Source organism: Chlamydotis macqueenii, chromosome 3, assembly GCF_036417535.1.
Source record: "Chlamydotis macqueenii isolate bChlMac1 chromosome 3, bChlMac1.mat, whole genome shotgun sequence".
In the NCBI taxonomy this organism is placed as follows: Eukaryota; Metazoa; Chordata; class Aves; order Otidiformes; family Otididae; genus Chlamydotis; species Chlamydotis macqueenii.
In genome coordinates, this window is record NC_141558.1 from 179,594 (window position 1) to 204,897 (window position 25,304).

The 25,304-nt window shown below is 50.9% G+C and overlaps 2 protein-coding genes across 4 annotated transcripts in view; one reads left to right on the forward strand and one right to left on the reverse strand.

Moving 5' to 3' along the window:
* Positions 1–1,522: 1,522 nt before the first annotated feature.
* Positions 1,523–9,545, reverse strand: LOC104475072 (low density lipoprotein receptor adapter protein 1). 3 transcript variants are annotated; one of them, XM_086744532.1, is made up of 9 exons: positions 9,416–9,545; positions 6,990–7,132; positions 6,363–6,475; positions 5,366–5,480; positions 4,921–4,993; positions 4,388–4,500; positions 3,415–3,464; positions 2,420–2,457; positions 1,523–2,260 (listed from the first exon to the last, which is right to left on the reverse strand). In XM_086744532.1, exons 1-9 carry the CDS (start codon positions 9,498–9,500, stop codon positions 2,103–2,105), a joined length of 888 nt encoding a protein of 295 aa, XP_086600658.1. In that variant the 5' UTR covers positions 9,501–9,545; the 3' UTR covers positions 1,523–2,102. The 3 variants fall into 3 exon arrangements, with proteins under 3 accessions (XP_086600658.1, XP_086600657.1, XP_086600656.1); XM_086744531.1 differs by having other exon boundaries at positions 2,420–2,460; XM_086744530.1 differs by having other exon boundaries at positions 2,420–2,502.
* A 154-nt stretch (positions 9,546–9,699) lies between these two features.
* The window catches only part of IFT172 (intraflagellar transport 172), a 37,026-nt gene continuing 21,421 nt past the window's right edge, over positions 9,700–25,304 (forward strand). The window contains exons 1-16 of the mRNA XM_086743788.1: positions 9,700–9,777; positions 9,901–10,044; positions 10,175–10,287; positions 10,873–10,912; positions 12,393–12,458; positions 13,176–13,255; positions 14,720–14,807; positions 15,643–15,857; positions 15,954–16,077; positions 17,120–17,215; positions 17,819–17,980; positions 20,125–20,178; positions 20,680–20,783; positions 21,445–21,530; positions 22,063–22,175; positions 24,885–25,052. Of these exons, the coding sequence (XP_086599914.1) occupies positions 9,739–9,777; positions 9,901–10,044; positions 10,175–10,287; positions 10,873–10,912; positions 12,393–12,458; positions 13,176–13,255; positions 14,720–14,807; positions 15,643–15,857; positions 15,954–16,077; positions 17,120–17,215; positions 17,819–17,980; positions 20,125–20,178; positions 20,680–20,783; positions 21,445–21,530; positions 22,063–22,175; positions 24,885–25,052 (1,692 nt within the window). The 5' untranslated portion in view covers positions 9,700–9,738. The remainder of the gene's footprint in view (positions 9,778–9,900; positions 10,045–10,174; positions 10,288–10,872; positions 10,913–12,392; positions 12,459–13,175; positions 13,256–14,719; positions 14,808–15,642; positions 15,858–15,953; positions 16,078–17,119; positions 17,216–17,818; positions 17,981–20,124; positions 20,179–20,679; positions 20,784–21,444; positions 21,531–22,062; positions 22,176–24,884; positions 25,053–25,304) is intronic.

The window sequence follows — 25,304 nt, forward strand, 5'->3', positions numbered from 1 at the left end:
GCACTGTCCGTACGGAGCTGTAGGGGTGTGTGTGGGGGGGGGTGGGTGGGTGTGGGGGTGTGTGTATGTCCTGCTCCTGGACAAGCTGCAGTGACAGACGTCCCACTGAGGATGGCCTCACAGCTGCTTCCTCTGCACAACCAAAACAGCTGCAGAGAGCAGAGACGCCTGGCAGCAGGGCCAGGAAGGACAATGAGGCCAGGTCCCGGCTGGAGATGGCCAGGTCAGGAGAGGGGTGCCTACGGAGCCACAAGCACCATGGTGGTGGGGTGCAAGTGCTGCTGCGTGGTAAGCTGGGCTGTAGGGAGCATAGCCGTAGCTCCAGAGAGACACCACCTTGTTTTGCCACTAACCTGTGTTTTCTAGGGTGATACGTTAAAAAAAAAAAAAAAATCAGGAAATGCAAGAGTTTTTAAAACGTTCTGATGCCCTGGAAAATGTTGAGGTGCCATCCTGGAGGGCCAGAGCAGACAGATGCCTGCTATCATGAGTTCTTTAACCAGACCAGAGGCACACACAAAGAAAAAAAGCAGCATGACTGTGCAGCCGGGTAGAAGAGCTGGGGAGTCACCAGAAAAGGCACATCAAAATGCTGGGGTTGGGGGGCCAAATAAAAAAAAGGAGCACAGAAGTCTATTGCGTCAAATGTAAAATCAGGGTGTGATGTTTAGGCAAAAAAAAGACACTCCCCCTTAAAAAAAAAAAAACCAAGCCACCACTCCTTTCTCAGACCATGGCAGTGCAGGAAGGCAGGGAACTGCAGAGACGAGTGCTGCTCAGGACAGGCAGCAGCAGGGCTGGACAAAGGTATTTTCTGAGGCATGTAGGCACACACCCCAGGAAGGAGTCTGGCAGCACCACCACAGGACAGGGCGAACGCCTGAGACGGTGCCAGGGCAGAGCAGGACATGCACATGCACAGACACGCACCCGCACTGCCCCACGGCACCAGCACCACAGTGCACGAGGAAAGGGCAACGTGGCTGGTGCAGGGCAATGCTGGCACACCAGTTTGAGATGTGGGACAGTGTTAGCATGTGTGGGTGACGGGGAACCCACTGCTAGCTTGTGCATCGCTGAAACAGAGCAGACTTGGCAAAGGCTGTCACACGCACACGGCTGAGCTGGGGTGGTGGGGCTGCAGGGAAGCGGTTCACCCACTGCAGCAACAGCTCGTTAAAGCCAGGACTAACGGCAGAACTGGCACCCATGAAGTCCTGCAAGAAGCCAAAGGGGGCTGCAGGGCAGGATAGTCACAGCAAAGAGCACTGCAGCAACCAAGAGTTCCAAGGAGAGGCTGCCAAACTGCTTGGAGCACTTCTGCCTGGAGATGAGCCAGCGACCAGGCAGAGGGCAGAGCCCACGGCCTGCCGCTGGCAGGAGACGGTGAACAGTTATGCACAGGACAAGCACAAAGGGTGAGTGACGCAGTCGGCATGTGCCAGCACTAGCAGCAGTGCTGTCCACCCCTCAGCAGGCAAAGCAGCAGAGATACAGTACCTTGCACTCAAACACAACTGACAACAGTAAAAAACTCAGTTTATTTCGCTATAAAGGCAGAGCTTTCCTTTAAAAAACAACTTGCTTCACTTGTGAGAGGGTGTGGGGCTGAACTGCAGGAGCAAGGCCTTCCTCACTCCCTCCTCCAGACCAAGAGCTATCACTCCCTGAGGGTCATCCATGCTGAGCGAGTCCTCCACCATCACCAGGGGGCTGCTCAGCCTCGGCTGGTCCTCAGTTGCCACCGGAGGAGCAAGGTGGAGAAACAAGTGAGGCAGGTCAGACACAGCGCAGTCCGAGGCGCACGAGCTGCATCCCGCAGGCGCAGAGCACTTGGGGTGGCTCTGCACACACTGGGAGCGGGCAGACCAAGGAGCACCGGTCCACCAGCCCAAGCTGGGAGCAGCTGCAGTTTGAGACAGGTCATGCAGGTGGAGAGAGCAGGGTAAGGAGCGGGCGTTACAGTCTGTGCACTGCATGGCAGCGGTGCCAGCAGATCCCACGCCTGCTGGGCAGTGCCGGGGGCAGCAGCAGGCACTGTCTGGCCCGAGCAGGCACAGGGTGAATCCTGAGTGGCTGGTCCATTGTTGCAGAGATTTGGCTTAGCCCAGTGGAGTCTTGGGGCCAGGAGTCCTGGAGCCAGCTGTAGGGAGGTCTCCAACACCTCCCAGCCCCTTCCAGCTCTCTGGGGGTTGTCCCAGGCGGTAGCACAGTAGCTGTGCAGTAGGAGAGCTCGCTCTGCGCACAAGAGGTACTGACCCTGAAAAGCAAGAGGAAGACCGGTCCATGAGGTGTGCGGTTGGGAACCCAGCACAGGCTGGGAGGGGAAGCAGACCTCCCCAGCTGAGCCATCAGCCCCCTCCCCCTGCAGAGGCATGCTGGGGGATGTGGCAAAGCAGCACTGGAGGAAGGAACTTACCTGCTGGGTGGTGGGCTCCCCTCCCCAGCTCCTCCATGCTGCTTTGGAAGAGAACAGAACACCCATCATATCCCAAGCAAGGCCTGCTGAGAGACGCAGCATGCTTACACCCTGACAACGCAGGCACGGCACAGCAGCACCAGCCACTCAGAGTGCAGGAGGCCCTAGCCCACTTGCTACCAAACCCTTTCCCCAGGCTAGCCTGTCCTGAGACTACAAAGGAGCACCAAGTACAAAGGGCTGCCACTTCACGGGACCACATACATAGCTCATCTCTGCACACACTGGTTCCCAGATAACAAAGGCTCAGCCCAGGCTCAGCCCCGCGGCGCTGGCAGACCCCAGTGTCTGAACTACGGCACTCAGCCAGGTGCCAGCTGCTAGGCACGAGGAGAACAACCCCAATGGAACAGGCCTCTCGCATCCACCACCACAGGCACTTCTGCAAAGACCTATGAGTTAATCCTCCAGTGCTGGACTGGTACCATCAGTGCCTCCCAAGCACAGGACAGACACCAGCAAGCTGAACTCTAGGCCCCAGTCCACACAGAAGTCAGCATGACCAGTTCTCTATCCTGGCCCAAGCCCAGGAAAAATCAGTGGGAGGAGAGAGACAACTCTGAATCTCACTTGAGAAGCATGTCTGGATAGGCTGGCCTCAGCAAACAGTGGCAGAAACAGAACAAGTGACATCTCTGGGTACATCCTGCAGGTCAACATCTGTCCCCCACAGCTCCACTGCAAAAGCTGCACTGCAAGATCTGCCCCTCCACAGCTCAGCTCCCTGTTCACTCGCCTCTCAGCTGACAGAGGCAGAGAAAGCAGCAGGAAGCTTCCCCTTGCTCCCATGCAGATCTCCATGCCCCCACTGTGCCTGTGGCCCCAGCAGTTCTCCTTGCCTGGGGCACAGAGAAGGAAACAAGACGGGAGCCAAGGCCTGAGAAGGAAACTTCATCAGTGAAATCCCTGAACACAAGCAGCAGCTCGCCACCTACCCAGATAAGGTTTCACCGATGTCATCATCTTCCTCCTCCTCTTCCTCCTCCTGGCAAACAAACAAACAAACAAACAAACCCCCCATGACACCTCACTGCTGGGGCAGGTCTCTGCCAGGAGCGAGGCTGGGCTGCCCAGAGCCTGTTCTGGAGCAGCAGGGCAGTCCCCGGCCCCTTGACGAGACCCGGTCACCCACCAGGCATGGCACAGACAGAGGATGCCTACAGGCAGTAGGGGAAAGGTGGCAGCTGCACTCCTGGGCTGCTGCAATGCTCAGGCACACAGCCACACAAGGGGAGAGACAGACCACGGCTCTTCTCACGCCCCCGCCGTCCCGCAGGGCACGAGCCGAGACAGCTGCTGCGCAGACAGGGGCGAGCACATCGTGCGGCTGGACGGCCAGGCAGACGACCACCCGGGAGCAGGCTGTAGGCAAGCATGACCCCAAGCACTGCCAGGCTGGCTAGCACTGGAGGCATAAGGCCAAGGACCAAGCGTCCAGAGCTCCTGGGCAGAGACAGTGAGACCAGCAATGCTCCGACTGTCGCTGGGCAGCCAGTAGGTGCGGTGCAGATGGGCAGGGCTGAGCCTTAGCCCAGGCTGGCAAGACGATGACCAAAGGATCCTCTCCTTCAGAGACAGCGTCTCACCCTCAGCCACGGCACCAAGGGCGCAGAGCAGGCCTGAGCTCCGTGTTTGACAGTGCCAGCAGAGCAGGGCCGAGGGCTGCAGCAATGCTGGGCCTGACAGGAGAGCTCCTGGAGCAAAGACCACCTGAGGAACTGCACCTGCCTTGTAAGCCACACAGAGCCCAGTGCCCCTCTTCACGTCAGGCTGCCACGTGCAAGGGAGACTGTGCAGATATTGACAGGGTCCTGGAAGGCCAGGAGGAGGGAGCTGCATAAGGGTTACTCTTTTCCTGCCCTAATGCAAGACAGCCTTGGGCAGGGGCCAGACTTGCACATACTGTACCCCAAACTGGTGTCTGAAGGGAGGGCTCCCCGGGGGGGCTGGCTCACTTGGTCTGCCGGGCTCACTGCTCTCCAAGACACATGAAGGGTGAAGGGGCTGTTCCTGCCTAGAGCCTGGGACAGGGCAAAAGCAGCAGAGTTAGTGCCTGCAACCTGGAGAAGGCCCAGCAGGGGATGGACAGGCAGGACAGCGAGCAAGGGACAGCTACCCCTGCTGTGCCTGGGGGAGGGTGCAAACAAGGGTGCGAGATCACTGCTCAGGGGAGGTACCGCAGGGCCCTGAGCTGTGCTACAGCTTAGCAATGCAGAAGAGTTGGATACCAGGGATGCCCCCCAACCCAGCCAAACCCAGCCAGAATTAGGGCAGGCTGGGGCAGTGGCAGAAAGCACAACAGAGACAACACTCTCCCTGCGTGGTATGCTTCACCAGCCAGGCAGCAAGCCATCTCTCCTCCACACGGCCCAAGAAAGGGTCCCACACTGGTGACCCCAATCGCAGGGCCAGGCAGAGGGACATGTTTGAGAAATTCCTACCTGCATGTGCTGCTTCCCAGAGATCCAGTGCCATCTGGAAGGCCTGGGCCACGGTCAGAGTCACAGCCTGGGCCTGTGTAGAAGAGAGGGAATGTCTGCTTCCATCTGGGCCCTTGAGCCAGAACAACCCCACTGCCATGAAATGTGAGAGCCACCAGGCCTCCCTTGCTGCCTTTCTCTGCAGAGCACACACACAGAAGACCAGAGCTCAATGCTGTGTCTGTCTACCCATGTGGGCCAGCAATCCCCAAGAGGAGATTCCAGAGGAACTGGGACAGAAGAACCTCCTTTCACTCACCACCTGCCTCTGCAGTGTGTGAGCACGTGTTCCCTGGCTCCATTTATAGCTGTGGTGCACACAGGACCTTCTCTCTGAAGAGGGAGAAGGAAGGCCCTTGGTCCCACCCTTACCTCACGGAGCCAAGAGCAGAACGGAAGTGCTTACAATCTTCTTCTTGGGTGAGAGGAAGGCATGGCACTCCAGTGCCCCACTCTCCTGGCTCTGGGCAACATAAGCAAAGACTTTGTTCTGCAGCTTGTCTGTTGTGCAGTAGGAGATCCTGCAGGCAGAGAGGAGCTGCTCAGGGCAGTAAGGGATCCCAGCACAGGCCTTCTACTGTGCTCCCAGTACACCAACACGCAGTGCTGACAGCCTGAGGCTTTCATCTGCCCCAGATGATCAGGCAGCCCAACCTCCCAGCAAGGGCCAGAGGCTGCCTGGCACCTACAGCTAATAAGAGATCGCTGCATCCACAGGCATTCCCTCCTGCACTGCCCCAGAGTGCTCCCCAGTCCCAGTTCAACCCAATATATGAGCCCAAGCACTAAGGCAAAAGGAGCACAGAAGGGTGGGTGATTGCCTCCAAGGACACGACTTGGGGCAGGCAGTCGGATGGTCTGTCTTGGCACATCAACTCTGGTGCTGAGACCCAAATTTTGCACCAAAAAGAGATGTCCTGTCTCTGCTTCCCATCTAGCCACCAGCCTGCCAGACGCTCTGCTCACACTCAGCACCCACAGACACCCAACCCAGCCAAAGTACAGCTGGCAGCAGTAAAAAAAACCCCACATCAGCACAACTGTCTTTAGCCAGCCCGAGCAAGCTGCAGTCTATGGCACCCTCACACCATTGCAGCCAGAAGGGTGGTCCAGCATCAGTGGAGAGAGACAGACATGCAGCCTTGCCCTAACTGTGGGGCTTTCCAACCATCAGCCTCAACATCCTGGAAAAGCAGATGGACTGACCCAGAACTCAGTCCTGCCCAGGACCCTGCCTGCATTCAGCCCCAGGCAGTGCTGTGGAGCACAGCAGGGAGCCAAAGGAAGATCTAAGCTCCAAGGTACCATTGACAGAAGGCCCAGCCCTCCCTGCCTGCTCAAGATCCCACCAGTCTCCAGCTGGCTGCTGGGGAACACCCAGGCCCTCCACATGCCATGCCTACCTGTAGATGGAGATGTTCTCAACCATCTCCTTTGTGTCTGCGTCCTGCAGCGAGATGCCCCTTGGAGACACTGTCAGAATCACCTTCTGGAACTTGCGAGCTCCCACTCGTGCCTGCCAGTGGGGAGACACCAGACACCTCTGCAAATCTGGCAAGGGTCTTCACCCCCCCTCGCTGTCAGGAGTTCCCCAGACTGTATGGGGTGCCACCCACTTGGGCCATTGCTGCTGTAGGGATGGCAGAGCAGAGCCTGGAGATCAGGCATGCTCTGCGCAGAACACCCCTGGAATCCGTTCACACTACCACCATGCACACAGGAAAGGACAGACCCCACCTCCCCCAGTACTCCACCCTCCTCTCCGTGCTGCGGTAGGCACGGCTCTGCTCCTTGCTGTGCTCCCAGTGTGGGAGCAGACGGCGGTGGCTGTCCTGCAGGAAGACGGCTTCCCCCACAGCACACAGGCAGGGACTAGCCAGCCTCTTGCATGCCACACTCCTCCTGGAAACAGCACAGTCCCTCACTGGGGTTCAGGGCTGGGACGTGGACACTCCCCGGAGTCCAGGGGCTGGGCTCTGAATTGGCTCCTCCTCACCTCGGCACAGCAGGGCCCCAGGGCCAGCTCTCACCGTGGCCACGATCCTGCGGATGGCAGCAGCAGCCATGTCTTCTCCTTTGGGTTTTTCTACCAGCGTCATGCCTAGATACTTGAGCGTGAAGCACATCCCCTCAAGCAGTGGCTCCTGCATGTCAGCCCAGTTCTCGGGAAGCTCTGCAAAGACAAAGTGCCTTAGAAGCCACGTGCCAGTGGCCCCATGGCTAATCCCAGCAGAGCCATGCCACCTTGCCGCAGCTTCACTGCCTCCAGCAGCAGTGCTGCTCCCTGCACGCAGTAGGGCAGTCTCCAGGCTGTGGAACATTCTTGGAAGAGGAACAGAATGAGAGGACAGTTCACCCTCAAAGCTTTAGTCCTCCATCCCTGGAGGTACAGGTTCTGTCAGCACAGATAGCAAGCTCCTGCATATCTGCAGAGGGCCTCAGATGCTGCAGTGGTCACTGCTGTCTGCAAAAACCTTGCATTCCTGGGTCTCATCTATTTCCTTACAAGCAGGGTGTTCTCAGTACTGCATTCATCTCACCCACCTAAGCCACTGGCACACCTCAGGAACAGCAGCGTTTGCTACCACACTCGGTCAGATCAAAATCCCCAAGCTGTCCCAGTGTAACCAAACCCAAACCCCCTGGTCGCTATCATTTGCGGCAGCGGGCTGCCAGGGAAGGGGTAGCTTGTCCAGCACTCACTATCCAAGCTGAGGTGAGTGTTAAGGAAGATTCTGTGCTAAGAAAGAGCTCAGACTGGTATTTCAAGGACAGAAGTTAGCTTCCAGGAAAACACGTATTATGGATGAACTCCAACACACAGAGGGAAGAGAGCTCCCACGTGCATTACTTTGTTGCAGGTCACAGAATTAAAAGGGCACTGGTTTCTGTTTGTTGTGTCCTCTCTTTTCAAATCCCATTGCTGCAGTCAAGGAAAAAACCCTGTGGACAGAGTGTCTCTTCACTCAAGAAACATTCCTTAGGGAGAGTCCTCAGCATCTCCAGCTTCCTTCAGAAACCAGTCCATTGCACCGGCACGTTCTGCCACACAGTGGATGTGCTGGTGGGAGAAGGAGCCCTGGCCCTACAGTCAGTCCCAACACCACCACCATTGGCAGAGAACACACAAAGCAAGCACCACAGAAGTATCCATTTGACCTCTGCCCCCACAAGACAGAGCCATTGGCTTCAACAGAAAGTTCACTCATCAAAGGCAAATTAGCGTGCCACACACAAAGGAACAATTCTGTTGTGCCAAGCACTTCCCGGTGATCATTTTCAAGGAGAGCTGAAGCAGGTGTTAGCACACATTTACTTTTCTCAAATCCCAAAGAGCACAAGGATGGCAAGAGAGGAGATATGCAGAAGGACTAAGACATATGGAGTCACAGTCTCTCTCTTCTTGGAGACTCAGCCTGTAGAGGAGGGAAGGAACAGGAACACAGAAGATACATGCTCTGCTACAAACACCAGGTTTGTACACTTCCCTGGGAATTGCCTAGGTATCTACTGTTCACAGTAAGCTAATACTTTTCAGGGTTATTTTTTGTCTCTTCCCTGGGATTAGCTTCCTGAACATTTCTGGCACGCTTGCAGAAGGCTCTACTCATAATTGGAATAACCTGAACCCACAGGGAAATCAGGAGACCTTATTTGCACAGCGTACTCCTGCACAAATGACAACTACCAGGGAACCCACCTGGTATCATGCAGGCATCAGGGACCTCTACCCAGGGCAGAAAAGCACTGTCTCACCCCAAACTTTAAGAACAGCTCCCACATGCCAGGGCTGCCAGAGTGAACTCTGGTGCTCCAGAGCCTTTGGGCAGCTGTGACTGAGGAAGCCCAGGCACAGCCCTCCTGCCCACAGGGCTCCCGCTGGGGCTGTGGGGTCAGCCTCGGATCTGGCTGTGCACAGAGAGCACCGCACTCAGCCTCCATGCTCGCTGCACACACGTCCGCACCTGCAGAGGACCAGGCACAGCCGCTCGGGGAGGCCAAGGCCTGCACAGGCAGGGGAGGGTGCCCAGGGGTGAGGCACAGCATGCTCCAGCACCTGGCACCGCCTGTAACCGCTGCCCAGGGCCTTCCACCTGCCGGGGAGGGTGGCCTCAATTCAAAAGTGGGGCAAGAGGCTGGCAGCCAGGGGAGCGCGGCGGGCAGGGCCAGGCAAGCAGCCCGCAGCCTCGGCCTGCAGCCCCACAGGCTGCCCCCGGGCCCCGCCACAGCCCGCCCCACGGCCCAGCGCAGCCACAGCCGTGCCCCGCACCGCTCCCCACAGCGAGCAGCGGCCGCATGCCGGGCCCGACCAGACCGAGATGCGGGCTCCCTGCCCGGAGCGATGCCCACCCGGCCCGCGCCGCGGATGAACCCGAGCCCGGCCCCGGCCCCGGCCCCCGCCCGCGCCCGCTCCCGCTCCCGCTCCCGCTCCCCAGCAGCCGCGGCCCGCACTCACTGCGCCGCCGGCGGAGCCCCAGGCCGTGCCGGGCGAGGCGCGGGCTCCGCAGCACGGCGCGCCCCGCCGCCCGCAGCGCCTCCATGGCGATGCCGGAGCCGGAGCCGAGCCCGAGCGCTGCCGGTACCGGGGCCGCGGGATGCCCGGGCGGGGGAGCCGTCCGCCGCTGCTGACGTCAGCGCGCCGAGCGCGGCGGTGGAGGCGCTGTGGTTGCCGTGGCAACGGGGGGCGGGGCGAGGTGGGCCCGGCGGCAGCAGTGGTGCGGGCCCGTCCCGGTCCCGGTCCCGGTCCCGGTCCCGGACCCGGTCCCAGCGTTCGGCGCGATGCAGCTGCGGCACATGCGGACCCTGCTGGCCCCGCAGGTCGGGTCGGGCCGGGCCGGGCCGGGCCGGGCCGGGCGGGGGGCGGCGGGCCGCGCCAGCCGGGCCGGGCCGGGCCGGGCCGGGCCGGGGGGCGGCGGTGCTGAGGCTGTGTGTGCCCCGCAGGACGGGACCGCGCGGGTGACCTGCATGGCCTGGTCGGCCAGCAGCGCCCGCTTCGCCGTGTGCACCGCGGACCGGGTGGTGCTGCTGTACGACGAGCAGGGCGAGCGGCGTGACAAGTTCTCCACCAAACCCTCCGATGCCAAGGTGAGGGCCCGGGGTCCGGCCTGCTGCCGCGGGGCCTGCTGCCGCGGGGCACGGTTGTCTGTGGGCCGGGCAAGTGCGCTTGGGGCAGGCCAGCCTTCCCCCGTGGTTCACGGTGCCATCCTCTCCACAGTACGGCAGGAAAAGCTACGTGGTCAAAGGCATGGCCTTCTCCCCCGACTCCACCAAAATCGCCATTGGCCAAACAGACAACATTGTCTACGTCTACAGGATTGGAGAGGAGTGGTGAGTCTGGCAGTGGAGTGCCAGCGCCCATGAGGAGGGGGCCGCACTCTCCTTCCTGCTGTACAGTGTGCTTTCTGCGTGTCGCTGCTACCTGCGTCAGTGTCCTGGCCTGGTCCTCAGCCCAGTGCACACTGTGGTGTGCATCATCTAACCTGCAGGGAGTCACTCGGGAGTTTCTGTGGTGAGCAGCAGATAGGATTTCCTTGAACACAGCGCTTGTGGAGCCCTGTGCGCATGCGTCAGCTGAGCTGCTGTGGAGCTGTAGCTGTGAAGCCTATGCTGCAGTCCCCTGTTTCCGAAATGTAGAACTGTGGTGCACACCTGCCTCCTTCGGCCTCATTTGTTGGTATATGTTCTGCTAAAGGTGCTCAGAAAGGCACATCACCAAAATTTTGGAAGCTCAGAAATTGGGGGTTTCTTAAATTTTCTGCCTAAAGCTGGCTTGTGATAGACAACCAGTGTACAAAACTTAAGTGGCCTGTGTTTGGCAATACTAAAGCAGACCGAACACAAACAGTAAGGTAACCAGAATGGGCAGTATTACTAGCTTTGCTGATAGTAATTTTTGTCTACCTTTTTCTGCAGGGGTGACAAGAAGGTGATATGCAACAAGTTCATCCAAACGGTGAGGCCCAGACTCCTGTTTAACTCCATTTTCTCTAGCATATGTAGGATAAAGACAATTAGAGGTCTCTCTGCTCATACTCACAGGTGTACTTGGCCACACTGTCTGGTACTTGATCTCCAAAAAAGGCAGGTAGATCCTAAGATAATATCTAAATTTTGAGGCTTGTATTACTTGCCAAGCTTCAGAGGCCTCATAATGCCTGGATACAACACAGTAATTAATTGTTGAATGATCAATGCAGTCAATTACAAAACTTTGGGGACTCCTTTAGGCATCAGTGTACAGAATGTTTTAAGGGAGCTGAAGGGGAAAAATAGGAGAGACTCTGAGCCCATCTATTTTTCCCAGGTTGGCAACTCTAAGACCCAAGATTCCTTATTAACCAAAATGTAAAGTGTACAGAATTCAGTCAAACAGCACAGTTTCCACAAGTTCAAAGGCCTCAGGTTTGTAACTTCCGCCAGGTTATCTCCTTGGCATCCTTTGTGTTTTGCTGCTCTAGCTCTGACTGCGTGTGTCAGAGAGCAGTCTGCTCTAGGTCTCTGGCAAGGATTGTCCTGAGGTTGATCTAAGTATCTGAAAAAGGCAAAGGAGTTATAAATTCCTTGCTTAGAAAGCCATCTGTGTGAGAAAATGCACAACACTATGACCCCCACTTTCTCTCTGTCACTAGAGAAGTTCTCTGCTAGGTAGGCCCCTGAAGTAGCCAGTACCAGTTAGGAGGAATCATGCTTCTGGGCCAAATCCATAGAAGACACAGGTGGAGCTGCTCCTGATGGAGTTGCTGGAGTTTCTATGCCAAGCATTCTCAAGCTGCCTCTCAGCAGCTGGTGAACGGTCTAGAGCACAAGTCTTATGAGGAGTGGCTGAGGGAACTGGGGTTGTTCAGCCTGGAGAAGAGGAGGCTGAGGGGAGATCTTATCACCCTCTACAACTGCCTGAAAGGAGGTTGTAGCGAGGTGGGTGTTGGTCTCTTCTCCCAGGTAACAAGTGATAGGACAAGAGGAAATGGCCTCAGGTTGTAGCAGAGGAGGTTTAGGTTGGATATGAGGAAAAATTTCTTCACCAAAAGGGTTGTCAAGCTTTGGAACAGGCTGCCCAGAGAAGTGGTTGAGTCATCGTCCCTGGAGGTGTTTAAAAGATGTGTAGACATGGCACTTAGGGATGTGGTTTGGTGGTGGCCTTGGCAGTGCTAGGTTAATGGTTGGACTTGATGATATTAAAGGTCTTTTCCGACCTAAATGATTCTATGATTTTGCCCTTCTTAGCCTGTTACTTTACCCCAGCTCACTATTATCTAGTTTAAGCTTCAGCATGGAGGGCCTTAACACTGCTTTAAGGTCTGTCCAAATGCCCTCATCTCTTCTCTTTCTTGGTCTGAGTGGTCTTACTGTTCATGAGCTGCCTTATGTGGCAACGGGGCAAGAACCTAAGTAGGGTGGAGCTCTTATCTCTCTTTTCACCTCCTCCTTGGCAGAGTGCTGTGACCTGCTTGTCGTGGCCGGTGGAGAATATCATTGTCTTTGGTCTTGCCGAAGGAAAGGTAGAGAAACTTGTTATTTGCCTGATTTTCTTTTTCATGCAGGGGCTACCAGGGCCAACAAGCACCTGGGCTGCAGGGTAGGAGCCATTACTATGTGGCACTGGGCGCAGAAGAGCAACAAAGGAATTACACCACTGACTTCAATTTTCTGATTCTGGTTCCTAGTTGGTCCTTGGAGGTTCTACTGGATCATTTGGTCCTTTTCCCGAGCCTTTTTAGTGTTGCAATAAGGACACGGACTCCGTGGATGGTGTACCGGAGACCTTTATTGTCTGTCCGCCTAAGTCTTATATCTTTTCTCAGTTACACGCAGAATGCACGTGCTTAATCATCTAATTCAATTGGTAGCAATATACTGTTCACGCGCCTTAAACCTCATTTGGATTGGTTATAGATTTTTAGTTGTCTTTACTATTTTTGCCTTTGGTATTTACTTATCTTGTTCTAATTGCTGTTTTTTGTTATTGAGCAAGTGGTGTTCAAGGACATAGCTCAAATTCTTCAATATCAGACAGCTGTGCTGCACTCTCTGTTCCCACATTTTAGAACTGTGGAATTGTGATTCCAACTCTTCCACTTCTCCAGCCTACCAGAAAGCAATGAACTTCCTGTGATTTCTGGCACTAGTCATGGATTGGGAAACCTCTGGGGATGTTACATGGGGGGAAATACACATTCTGCAGACAAAAGCAACATTGATCAGATTCTTTTTCTCAGGTTCGTTTAGCAAATACAAAGAACAACAAGTCTTCCACCATTTACGGGACAGATTCCTATGTGGTCTCGCTAACTTCCAAGTGAGTATGGCATTGCTTTAGCCTACACTGCTTTGGCTCAGTCTCCTGCCCGCTACCGGCCCTCGCATAACTGGTGGCAGAATGAGAGTGTGACAGTGTCTTTCTGCTGTCAGTTCCTAGTTAAGATAATAAAATACTGTGCTTTCCAGAAGGAATTCCTTCCTAAAATCTGATGCCTGGCTGTGTCACACTGGCCCGTGCAGTTTGTTGTCCCTCAAACATATTTCAGGATGCAAGTCCCCATGAGATTACTTACATACAATGATTTATTTGAAACCATGACTTTATAAAGATTAAATTTATCAACTTCATCTATCAAATTACTAACATTAGTGAAGTTTAAGGGCTTAAAAGAAGTAAAAAGTATTCTACCAGATAAAACTGTGACAAAACTATAATTAGAAAAATAACCATAAAGTCCAATTTCAAATTATTTTAATTAAGATTTCATTTTAACTACTTCAGTATCTTTCACCTGAAAAATTTAAGATATGTCATGGTCCTAACGGTGGGATTTTCACTAAATGATGTCAATGTGGGTTTTGAGTGCTAAAAAAAATTTTAAAACCTAAAGCTAGTCTAGGATTCTGACTTCCCGCTGTGGAGAAATATCTCCAAAGTCTGTCTGCCTTTGCCTCTATTCTGGAAGGTTTCTATTTTCTCTCTCTCGCTTCCTCTCTCTTCACCCCCTACCTGCTTCCACCTCTCTTCCCCATTTGCCCTCCTCCCCCTCTTCCCTAGTCCTCCCCCACCACTTTCTCCCCCTCTTCTTTTATTTCGGAACACAACTCATGCTGTTATTGCCATGGTATAAACAACAAATCTGGGACTGCAGTCGACAGAAGACAGATGTGTGATTCCTGGATTGTTACAGTGTTCATAGAATTTGTATTCTGTACTTGAATAATCATTAAAAAATGTTCTTTTTGGGTACATTACATTAGGCCTGTTTCTCCTTCCTTGCTCACTTCTCTGTGCTTGTGTCAAGAGGTACACAAGACACTAATGCTACAAATAATGGACTTAGGCCTGGATTGTTTGTCCAAACTTTTTTTTTCTCTAAATTGTATTGCTTTTATGGATTCCTGGCATCACATATCCAGCCTCATTTCTGGAACAGTTCCAATGCAAGGGTTGTTTGATATACCTTGCTATAAGAAATATAGCATGCTATAGTCCTTATTCCACTTCAGGTTACTTAGCCTCTCCATGTTTTAGTAATACAGAAAGTTGGTAAATGATGAATGTACCTAACGGGCTATTCTCCTTTCCACTCTCCATACTTTTGTCTGCTTTGTTTTTACAGGTACTAGCTATTCTTGTGTTCATCACCCAGCTTGTCTTTGGTGAAGGTTCCTTTGATGAGGAACATCAGTGATGACCCTGAGACTAGCTCCTCTGGGCAGGGATATGAAATTAAGTCTTACTGCAGTATGGCATCATCCTGTCTGTGTTTCTTTGCAGTGTGTCGGGGAAGGGAATCCTGTCTGGCCACGCAGATGGAACTATAGTACGCTTCTTCTTTGATGATGAGGGCTCAGGTGAATCACAGGTATCAAAGATCCTTCTTCAGTGAGCACAATTCCTGTTTGCACAGCCTACTCCCCAGCTCAAGAGCTCTGGAAAGGGATTGGTCCATGGAGGGAGTGCAAGTCTGGAGAGGAGTTGCAGTCTGTGCTTGCTAGCGTAGGTTTTATGGATCATTTGATGAAGACAGAACAGTGACTAGATGCTTTGAAATACACTGAGTGCAGTGGTAAAAGGGGAAATTATGTTTTTGTGTATGAGACATAAGGCTTTTCAGGTGTCTGGAAAGATCTGATGTTAGAGTGTCCAGGAGAATGATGCTTTAATGGGTAGGGTTCCAGGGAACAGCTATTGTCATCTTCTCACTGAGCAATGTATAGTTATCCCAGTTAACGCTGAATCCCAAGTTCACACTCTGTCTGTGGACAGGATACTCTGGGCACCTAGTGTTTCTCCTGCTCCTCCCCAAGAGGAGTAGTCTCTGTGCTTCAAGCTGTGGTGAAGGGAATGCTATTCTCGCTCAGATCTTTTCTCTCCAAATGAAGCACTTTGAGCATGTCTGCTCTCTACCGTGATGTGCTGAAGGCCCATATATGCTTTGCTATGTTGAGTGCATCCCAGTCTAGTTAATGGTACTGGTCTTCTTACTGGCGTCAGGAATCTTCTCTCACAGTTAAATGAACGGAATAGTTGATACATCTCTCAGTTCTGGTTTCTGTCTACTTTCCTACAGACTGGGGCAGACAAAGCAACCTCCGTGAACTGGACTTTACAGAAGGGCGTCATACTGGTCTCGTTGTGGTAGCTGAGTACAGAGGCTGAGTACAGAGTTTCAGGATGTTCTTTCTTGTCTGTTGTAGGGTAAGTTGGTGGTGCATCCTTGTCCTCCTTATGCCCTTGCCTGGGCTTCCAACAGCATTGTGGCTGCAGGCTGCGATAAGAAGATTGTAGCTTATGGGAAGGAGGGCAATGTGATTCAAACCTTTGACTATAGCCGGGACTCATCAGAGAAGGAGTTCACCACAGCAGCTGCCAGTCCTGGTGGCCAGTCTGTTGTCATTGGCAGCTACGATAGGTATGGTGCCTGATGGTAAAGTCTCCCCTTTATAGTGCATTCTTCTTCAGTCATATACAGTTCTTCACGTCTCTGCTTTCTCATCTGTTCTCACAGGTTAAGGGTTTTGAACTGGAGCCCACGCCGCAGTGCCTGGGAGGAAGGCAAACCCAAAGAAATAGCTCACCTCTACACCATCACAGCTTTGGCATGGAAGAGGGATGGTTCACGGATCTGTGCGGTTTGTGTCATCAGTCAGCAGCCCTGGGCCCATGGGTCACATACCGGGGACAGTCTTAGACACACTCCCGAGAGCAAAGTGCTGTGATACAGGGAGAGCTTATGCGAGCGGGCACACCATCACCTGAGTGTGCTGTGCAAGGTGTCTAGGCTGAGATCTTGTGCAGGGGACACTGCTGCAGTCAGATGTGCAGTGTGCAGGGTATGGACAGTTGTGTAATGACTCATTGGTCAGCATAGCTTCTCTAGAGCAGTCTCGTGAGCATTCTTTCCTTTGAGCACTGGTGGGAAGCAGTATAAAAACTGATCTGTTACTTATGCTCTGTGTTTATGTGCTACGTTTTCAGTTCAGAGTTGTCTTTCTTCTACTTTAAGCTATTGGGCCTTGATCTGCCTTTCTCTATTAAATTAAATAATTCTTTAAAGCTCTTTAAATTAATCTTTCTGCATTATTTCATTATTATTTGAATAACTCTTTAAAGCACTTAAAATATTTAGGGAGGTTGCTATTTATAACTTTTCTTTAATAGATTTGCATCTTTTTATGTTCAGCAATCAAGAATCCTTGAAATATTTTCAGACAGGATTAATTGAACATGTGAACAAGTACTTGGACAGAAGGGAAATGGACTAAGGGATAGAAGATCAGTGAAATGAATGAGGATGTTTAAAAGAGATAAAGGTGTAAGGATTCTCCTGGAAGGGAGGAGAGATTGGGAGGCTGGGAGCGGGAAAGCTGGGAAACTGAGAATAATGAGGAAGATGAGGATAAAGGTGTTTTTTACCCTTTCCTCTTCCTCTGCCATGTACATGCCAGTATTTGGTAAGCTGTATTTCTCTGAGAATTTCTCAGTCTTTCTGTTCTCTCAAAAAGTCAAGATAGGGCTGATCCTCCTGCATCTGGCGGCTTGAGCCTTGTTCCCCAGAGCAGCCAGGATCTGTGGATCTCTGTGTCACCTCTGATCCTCTTCATGTAAGTAGGATCTGGAATATCTTTCCTTCACGGAATTCACTGGCTGTGTGCAATGTCTTTGTTTCCCCAGGGCACTCTGTGTGGAGGAGTTGAACAATTTGACTGCTGCCTTCGCAGAAGGATTTACAAAAATAAATTTGAAATTACTTATGTGGGACCAAGCCAGGTAAGAGAATATCCAGTGAGGTAATGTCTCTTGATGAAAATGGGGCACTTGCTAAAGCTAGACATGTTTGGAGTTCTGCACCTATGGTTTGTTCATAGCAACTTGTTGGGAAAGCGATAGGGGCTATTCCAGGGACAGGGTCAAGGCTGGGTGGAAATTGGCTAGGAGCAAAGACAACGGAGTTTATTCCTAGCTTGTGAATTTGTGTGGGATGCCTCTGTGCCAAATGCAGGCTCTTTAAGTGGTTTAATATCAGCCAACTTTACCTCGTCCAAAATCAGGTGGTAAGGGTGACCTTGCAGTCTAGGCACCCCTCTGTCGTCAGTGGAGAGAGAGCAGGACTCTCAGAGTATGGCTTATCCTCAGGGGCCTGAGTAGTCCTCCAGTTAGGCTAGAAACTTCTAAATGGCAGAAGTGAGAATCCCACACTGCTGTCATCCCATACAAAAGGAATGGTAAGATTTCTTTAAAAAGCAGAGTGAAATGATATGAGGGGACATCTAAATACCCAAGTATCATCTGTTGCATAATCTTCCATGGCACAAGAAGTCTGTGTTCTTCCTCTGTGCATGGCCTCATATTGCTTTTTCCCACTTTCTCTAGGTCATTGTGAAGAACCTCTCAACAGGAACTCGAGTTGTGTTGAAATCCCAGTATGGTTATGAGATTGATGAGGTGAAGATCTTAGGGAAAGACAGATATCTGGTGGCCCATACCTCTGACACATTATTGCTCGGTGACTTGAGCTCCAACAAGCTCAGTGAGGTACTAAAAAATCTGTGGCATTTCTTGAGTGTCAAATGCTTAACATTGTAACTCCAAGGATATGTTTTCTGCATGGAAAGAATACATCTGTTTTCAAATAATCATAGAATAATTCAGATTGGAAGGGACCTTGGGAAGTCTCTTATCAAACTTCCTACCCAGAAGAAGGTCAATATTAAATCCAAATGTAGTTGCTCAGATTTCTGTGGTCGCCTGTTCCGATGCTTTACTGTCCTCATGGAGGAAAGCATTTTTCCTAAGTCTCATTTAAATCACTGTTTAAATTTATGACTTTTCTCACCCTTTCACTATGCATCTAACAAAAAAAAAAGCCTGGCATCACCTTATTAGAGGTCCCTTAAGCCTCCTCTTCTGCAGGCTGAAGAAGCGTGATTCCTTCAGCCACTCTTTGCAATGCAAACGCTTCAGCCCCAACCATCTTGATGGCGCTCTGCTGAACTTGCTTCAGTTTATCAATGTCTTTCTTGTACTGGGGGGCTCAAAACTGGGTGCTGTACACATGTACATTCCACATGTGAATGTATGAATCTTAGTGTCTTAAAAAAAAAAAAAAAAGAAAGAAAAAAAACCCAAAAAACATTCATGACTGCAGTACCACAGCTTATGCCAGTATTATTTCTGGTACCAAACAATTCATACAAAACTGTGCACGCCCTGAGCCTCACAGTGCACTGAGTGCTGAGCCTATGTGCCATGCCTGGAGAAAGTAGGCAGTAGGTTAGTGTCTGATAAAAGTATTAAATAGGCTTCAATCCCAAGCACAAATACAGGCTGGGCAGAGAATGGATCAAGAGCAGCCCTGAGGAGAAGGATTTGGGGGTGCTGGTGGATGAGAAGCTCAGCATGAGCCGGCAATGTGCAAGTGCAGCCCAGAAAGCCAACGGCATCCTGGGCTGCATCAAAAGCAGCGTGGCCAGCGAGGGGATTGTACCCCTCTATTCTGCTCTGGTGAGACTCCGCCCCCCTGCAGCACTGTGTCCAGCTCTGGAGCCCCCAACATCAGAAGGACATGGAGCGAGTCCAGAGGAGGCCACGAAGATGATCAGAGGGCTGGAGCACCTCTCCTGTGAGGCCAGGCTGAGAGAGCTGGGGCTGTTCAGCCTGGAGAAGAGGAGGCTTTGGGGAGACCTTAGAGTAGCCTTCTAATACCCAAAGGGCGCTACAGGAAAAATGAGGAGAAACTCTTCAGCAGGGCCTGTTGTGATAGGACAAGGGGTAATGGTTTTAAAATAGAAGGAGGCAGATTCAGACTTGATATAAGGAAAAAATATTTTATGTTGAGGATGGTGGAACACTGGCCCAGGTTGCCCAGAGAGGTGGTGGATGCCACATCACTGGAAACATTCAAGGCCAGGTTGGACGGGGCTCTGAGCAACATGATCTGGTTGGAGATGTCCCTGCTCCTTGCAGGGGAGTTGGACTGGATGGGCTTTAAAGGTCCCTCCTAACCCTAACAATTCTATGATTCTATATACCTTTAATCAGGCTAATGGTGTGCTAATCAATCTAGCTAGGAGTAGGAGCTCCTGACTACAGGTTTGAGTTGGAGGATACTGATACTTGGTAATCCACCTGCAGGTACTCACCTCGTGTCCTAGCCATGTTAAGTTTGATTGTACAGATACAGCTGAAGAAGCTCACTGCAGCAAGCAAGAAGATGTGTTTATCAGTTGTATCACAGTTCCACCCAGTTCACTATCAAGCCTTCTTCACTGTTATGAATGTAAGGTTCCTTGAGTGCTGAAAATCTGGCCAGACTAATCTCCCGGGTTTCTCTACATCATACTGCACAGAGGAGTTTTTCTTTCAGTTGCACAGCTATACCCACTTGTTATAAAGAATAGGGTTGTGAGTAGTCCATTTACCAGCTTGCTCTCTCACTGGAGTTTGTTGAACAGTGACTTGGAGCTCTTGCTCAAGGAGGGAAGAGGACAGCTGCAACCTTGGCTTTCAATTATCTGCCGGTCTGACCACTTGCCTGTTTTCATCACAGTAGCTATTGTATTATCCAATGCTATTCTCAAATTCCAAATCAGTTGGTCCCCCACTGGCGACCTGATCCCCTGGTCCCCTGCAGGAGCTGTCAGCCTGGCATTTGCTCACTCCATGCTATTGCTTTGTAGGTAGCCTGGCAAGGATCCGGAGGGAATGAGAAGTTCTTCTTCAACAATGAGAATGTAAGTTGGATGGGACAGGGTGCTACCCATGAATGGTGAGTAAAGCTGTGCGTGCACCGGCAGAAACTGCACTGCTGGAAAACTTTGTTTCTCAGCAATTTCCTGGACTTACCGTGCAGATCCGGATCTGCTTCCTCCCCATACTTGCCTTTTTCACATGCCAGGTTCAGAACAAACTCCATGTGTGGACTGTCAAGTTATATAACTCTATAGGAGAGAGGAACAGTAAAAGAGCAATAGCCAGAGAGGATGTTAGAGGTATAGAATACAGCTGTCACAGTGACAGCTTGGCTCCTGCAGGACTGATAGGCCCAGATCTAAAATCTCCAACCCTGAGGAAAAGCTGGTAGTTACAACAGGAAGCCAAGGACAATTCCTTACTCATCCCAGAGGGTTAGAATTAGACTTGTGTGCAGCTGAGTTCTTTTCTGCACACCTCACTGTTAGGTATGTGTGCTGATGTGGCTTTTCTGTAAGAGTGTGTTCCCCTCTTTCCTTCAGGTCTGCATGATCTTTAATGCTGGAGAGCTGACACTTGTGGAGTATGGGAGCAATGACATCCTGGGGTCTGTCCGCACAGAGTTCATGAACCCTCATCTTGTCAGGTAAGTGTTACACCTGCCTGTGCGGCCAGTACAGGCATTTTGTGAGAGCGACCTCAGATATGTACACCTGGAAGTGTCCCACTCTGAAAACGCAGTCTCTAGACACTGGGACCTGAGTAATCTGCTTCTGACAGTGATTAGTGGTGGGGTTTAATTGCTCAGTTAAACTGAATGGTTGTAAAGTTTTAGAAGCAGAAGAGCCCATTTTTCTCTGATACATGCTTATTGAAGCCTGACTTGGCTATTGCTGAAGAGGGACATCCTGTGCATGTATTCAGGCATCTCTGCATCCAGCTGGTCCTTGTATGGCATTATCAGGGACTCTAGATGCCAGCAGGATGTCCTCTGTCCCTCTGAAATACTATACTCCATTTTCTGATTCAACAGAAGGGAGGATCATGGGCTGCTCAGAGGTGGAAGCAGTGTAACTAATTTGCTATTGGGGACCCAGGTTCCAGGGGGGCAGCTTCCAGAGTGAAGCCATGCATCAGAAAGGTTTGTTCTCACTTGAGGACAAGTGCAAGAGTCGCAGGTCAGAGAACTGCAAGAGGCTCCATGTGCTTGGGGAAACTGCATGTACATCTGGGAGGGACTATGTGATTCAGTCCTGTGAATCTGGAGAGTAGTAAAGGTAACGGTCATCGTTCCCTTCAAATTATAGCATCCGTATCAATGAGAGACGGCAAAGAGGCGTGGAGGAGAACAAGAGACTGGCTTATCTGATAGACATCAAGACTATAGCAACAGGTGAACGTCAGCTTCCCTCCCCTGTATTTTTCCAGCCTTCCTGATTCCTTTTATTTTCTGTGCCAGGCAGCATATCCCTGAAGGTCCTCTTTGCATTCACTCTACCAAGCAGCATATCCCTGAAGGTCCTCTTTACATTCACTCTACCAAGCAGCAGATTCCTGAAGGTCCCCTTCCCATTTCCTCTGCCTGGCAGCAGACCACTAGAGCCCAGGTTGTCCTGCTTTTGGCAGATCAGCTGCCTGGTGTGCACTCAGCTGTGGCATGGCTGTGTCCTGGACCTGTGATTCTGTGCAGTTCAGCATGATGATATTGCTGCCTGCACTGCCTGTGATCTGTGCATGACCACAGAAGGGTGGGGGGAGTTACTGCGGTTGATAAGGCATCAAGATAAAATGTCACTGCAGTCTGCTTTTCATGTCACTGTGTGTTTGCTGGGGGTCATGCCCTGATCTCTGTGGGACAGCACTGAGTGTGCAGCACTTTGGGGCACGTTAGGTACTTAGACTGTTTTCTTTCTTTCCTTCCCAAGTGGACCTTGTTGGTGGCTACAACGCTGGCACTATCAGCCATGACAGTAAGATTGACTGGCTGGAGCTGAATGAAACAGGCCGCAAACTACTCTTCAGGGACAAGAAGATGAGGGTGAGGCGGGTGCACCTGGGGAAGTGTGGCACGATGGCTTGCCTGGGGAGAGGTAAAGATAGATATGCCTGAATGGAGGGAGGGAGCTGAGAAACGCATCTGAAGTACTAATTTTTTGACCACTCCTTTGAGAAAGATAGACTGTGTTCAGGTTATATGAGCTGACAGCGTTGCATGTTTGGTCTTGAGTCACAGCTAATTCTGAAGTTATTTACTAGACATCTTGCTCCATCTCATCATACCTGAAAATGAAAATCATAGACTCTTCTGCTGTGAGATGAAGACAAGTGGGTTAATCTCAGGATGAGGACCCTAGTGTTGCAGTTAAACATGTAAATTTAAAAAGGTGTTCTCTGCAACAGCTTGGCTTGTGTCTGTAAGATGAACTCTAATTCTCTAAAACAACATAGTCACAGCAGAACAGCTTGTTCAGTATGGCCCTTAGCTTGTGCTGATTCCCAGACCACAACTGAATGTTGTCTGGGAGGGCACTAGTAAGCCCAGGAGAAAATTATGCCCCAAATCATGGTAACAGTTTCACACTGCAGATTATGATGTGCAGGTACTCACCTCGTGTCCTAGCCATGTTAAGTTTAATTGTACAGAAAGAGCTGAAGAAGCTCACTGCAGCAAGCAAGAAGATGTGTTTATCAGTTGTATCACAGTTCCACCCAGTTCACTATCGAGCCTTCTTCACTGTTATGAATGTAAGGTTCCTTGAGTGCTTGACTTAATTTGCTTCTCTTGTCACAAGAGTGTCCTGAAAAGAGAACCTGGCCTTCTTGACAACAGTGTAATTCACATCCAGAACCCAGCTATAGCATTGCAGCTCGTCACAGGATGCTTTTAATTGCTCCAGAGTTCAGATCTCCTTGGGGGCTGTCAGTCTGCGATAGAATGTTTCCACATTGGCTGTACCTCTCTCCTTAGTCCAAGGATGGGTGAAGTATTATGTTCATACATGCATATGTGTTGAAATGCCTGAGAACTTTCTCAGCCTCATCTCAGGAGAAACTCTGAATTCACCCCTCACATTTCAGACAGGAACCCCAGACTTCTTCACTGAACTCCTTTTTTCATTTCTGGCAGCTTGACCTCTAAGATTGCATCATAGATTGTAGGGTGTGCAAAGATATCTTCTTGCCTGGGGATCACAGATCTCCAATCAATTACCTGTCTGCTTGTTGTCACTCACGTGCAGGCTGATTAATTGCTGCCAAGCTTATCAGCTAGCAACTAGGATGCTCAACTTTGTACCTGAAGATTGTGGTGCATACATTTGCCACCTCACAAACTCTACCACAGATGTCTCTCACAAGAGTGTGCTGGAGGTAGTCTTTCTTGCACAAAGACTGTAGTTTGGTTCTGGGCTGTCACAGAACAAGGATTCCTACAAGTACTTTGCGATTCCAGAGAAATAGAAGGAGCAGCCCAATGTGGATTTGCAAAAAAAATGTAATGCCTGCATCTGCGTTAGAGTGCCTCTCTAATCAAGACCCTCTTAACTCCAGAAGAATGATAGTTCCATGTCTGCAGCTCTTTAGGACACTACTTTCACATATCTATAAAAACATCAATCAAGAAAGACCTTTATTACAAGGGAGACTGAATCACTGCCAGTAGCAAGGGCTTCTGTTCAGGCTCTCCTTGCGCAGACACTCTTCAGAAAGGTGCTAACAGTGATTGCAGCCTGCACCAGATGAAGCAGACTGTTGTTTGTAAGTGATACGCACATTTCCACAAGGCTGTGTATGTCCTATCGTGTGAGAAGAGAGAACTTTCCCAGCAATATATCTTTTTATATGTATTTCTGCAGCCTTGGTCAGTTTATATTTGGATTCTCTAATTTACTGTCTCAACAAGAGACAGAGACATCATCAAGATTGCTGTTGCCTCTTCTGGCTTCTTTTCAAGCCTCTGAAGAGGCTACAGTGACAGCTTCTTCATTAAATACTGCCACCAGTCTAAATGAGACAGTACCATGATTCTCCTAAGCTATGTCTGTACGTATTTCTCCAACCAGTTTGTTCAGAGTGAAACAGGGACTTTATCCTCTTTTGACTGGTAGGTCATGACACTAGCACAATTCTCTCTTCTTTCTCTCTTTCTCATCTGGACAATTATGACAAGGAGCAGAGACAGCTTAGGACTTTTAAGTTAAAAGACATCATACATCTTTGTTATGCCATGTGTCAGGTTACACCTTCCAAATTGTCAGGTTTGTTTCAGGGCAGTGTATTCTACAAACACACACCCTCTCACCTTATTTGCAACAGTTCCTGCAATAGGACTCTACCTAGGATGGACAGATCAGCCCAGAACTGCAGAGGGAGGCCCTTCTTGGTCCCCCAGTTTGTTTGCATGAAGGACCTAAGAGACCATTCTCCTGTTCAGCTCTGCAACTGAGAGGGAACTGAAGTAGCACAAGGCATATTCTGCTTTATATACGTACATGCCTACCAATACGGAAGGCAGAATCTGAGCGTGCTGCTTAAAATACTGCAAGGGTTAAAAAAGGTCTGAAGTCTTGGATAGTAGTGTGTGTAAATAAGTGTGGGAGTTTGGGCTACGTGTCTTGGAAAAAGTCTCATTCCTGGTTGGTACTATCTGTTTACAAGATGTTTGCTCGGCTGTTCCTAACCTGTTCATGCGAGCTAGCAGCCCAGCCATGAGCCCAACTGAGCTTTTTTCTCCTCTTCCCCCCTCTAGCTGCAGCTCTATGACATTGAAAGCAGTACCAAGACTACTGTCTTGAACTACTGCTCCTATGTGCAGTGGGTCCCAGGCAGCGATGTGGTGGTGGCTCAGAACAGAAACAGCCTCTGCATCTGGTATAACATTGATGCTCCAGAGCGAGTCACCATGTTTCCTCTGAAGGTAAAACTCTGGAGACTTTGATTACCTCTAGCAGTTTCTGTTACTTCTTCCTCACGTGTCTGGGAATAGGCAGGGTGGTATTGCAGAAGGGAGACAGAAGGGAACTGCTAGTTTCTGGGCAAAATATGAGCCTATCTGTCAACTTTGTGACAGGCATTTCTGGCAGAAGCTGGAGATAGTTAATACAGCAAGGAGCCATTCAGTGGCTTTTTCCTTCTCTCTGGTGAGATAAAGACAATGTCTGCTCAGTGG

Bases quoted from the DNA above. Each gene is read 5' to 3' on its own strand.
- LOC104475072 (XM_086744530.1), bottom strand. From the start codon at position 9,500: ATGGAGGCGCTGCGGGCGGCGGGGCGCGCCGTGCTGCGGAGCCCGCGC. The intron at 3,465-4,387 runs GTACAGTATGTG...TTTGTTTGCCAG, and splicing joins CCTTCAGACACCAGTTTGGG to GAGGAGGAAGAGGAGGAGGA. The intron at 2,261-2,419 runs GTAAGTTCCTTC...CTTGCTTTTCAG, and splicing joins GGGAGCCCACCACCCAGCAG to GGTCAGTACCTCTTGTGCGC.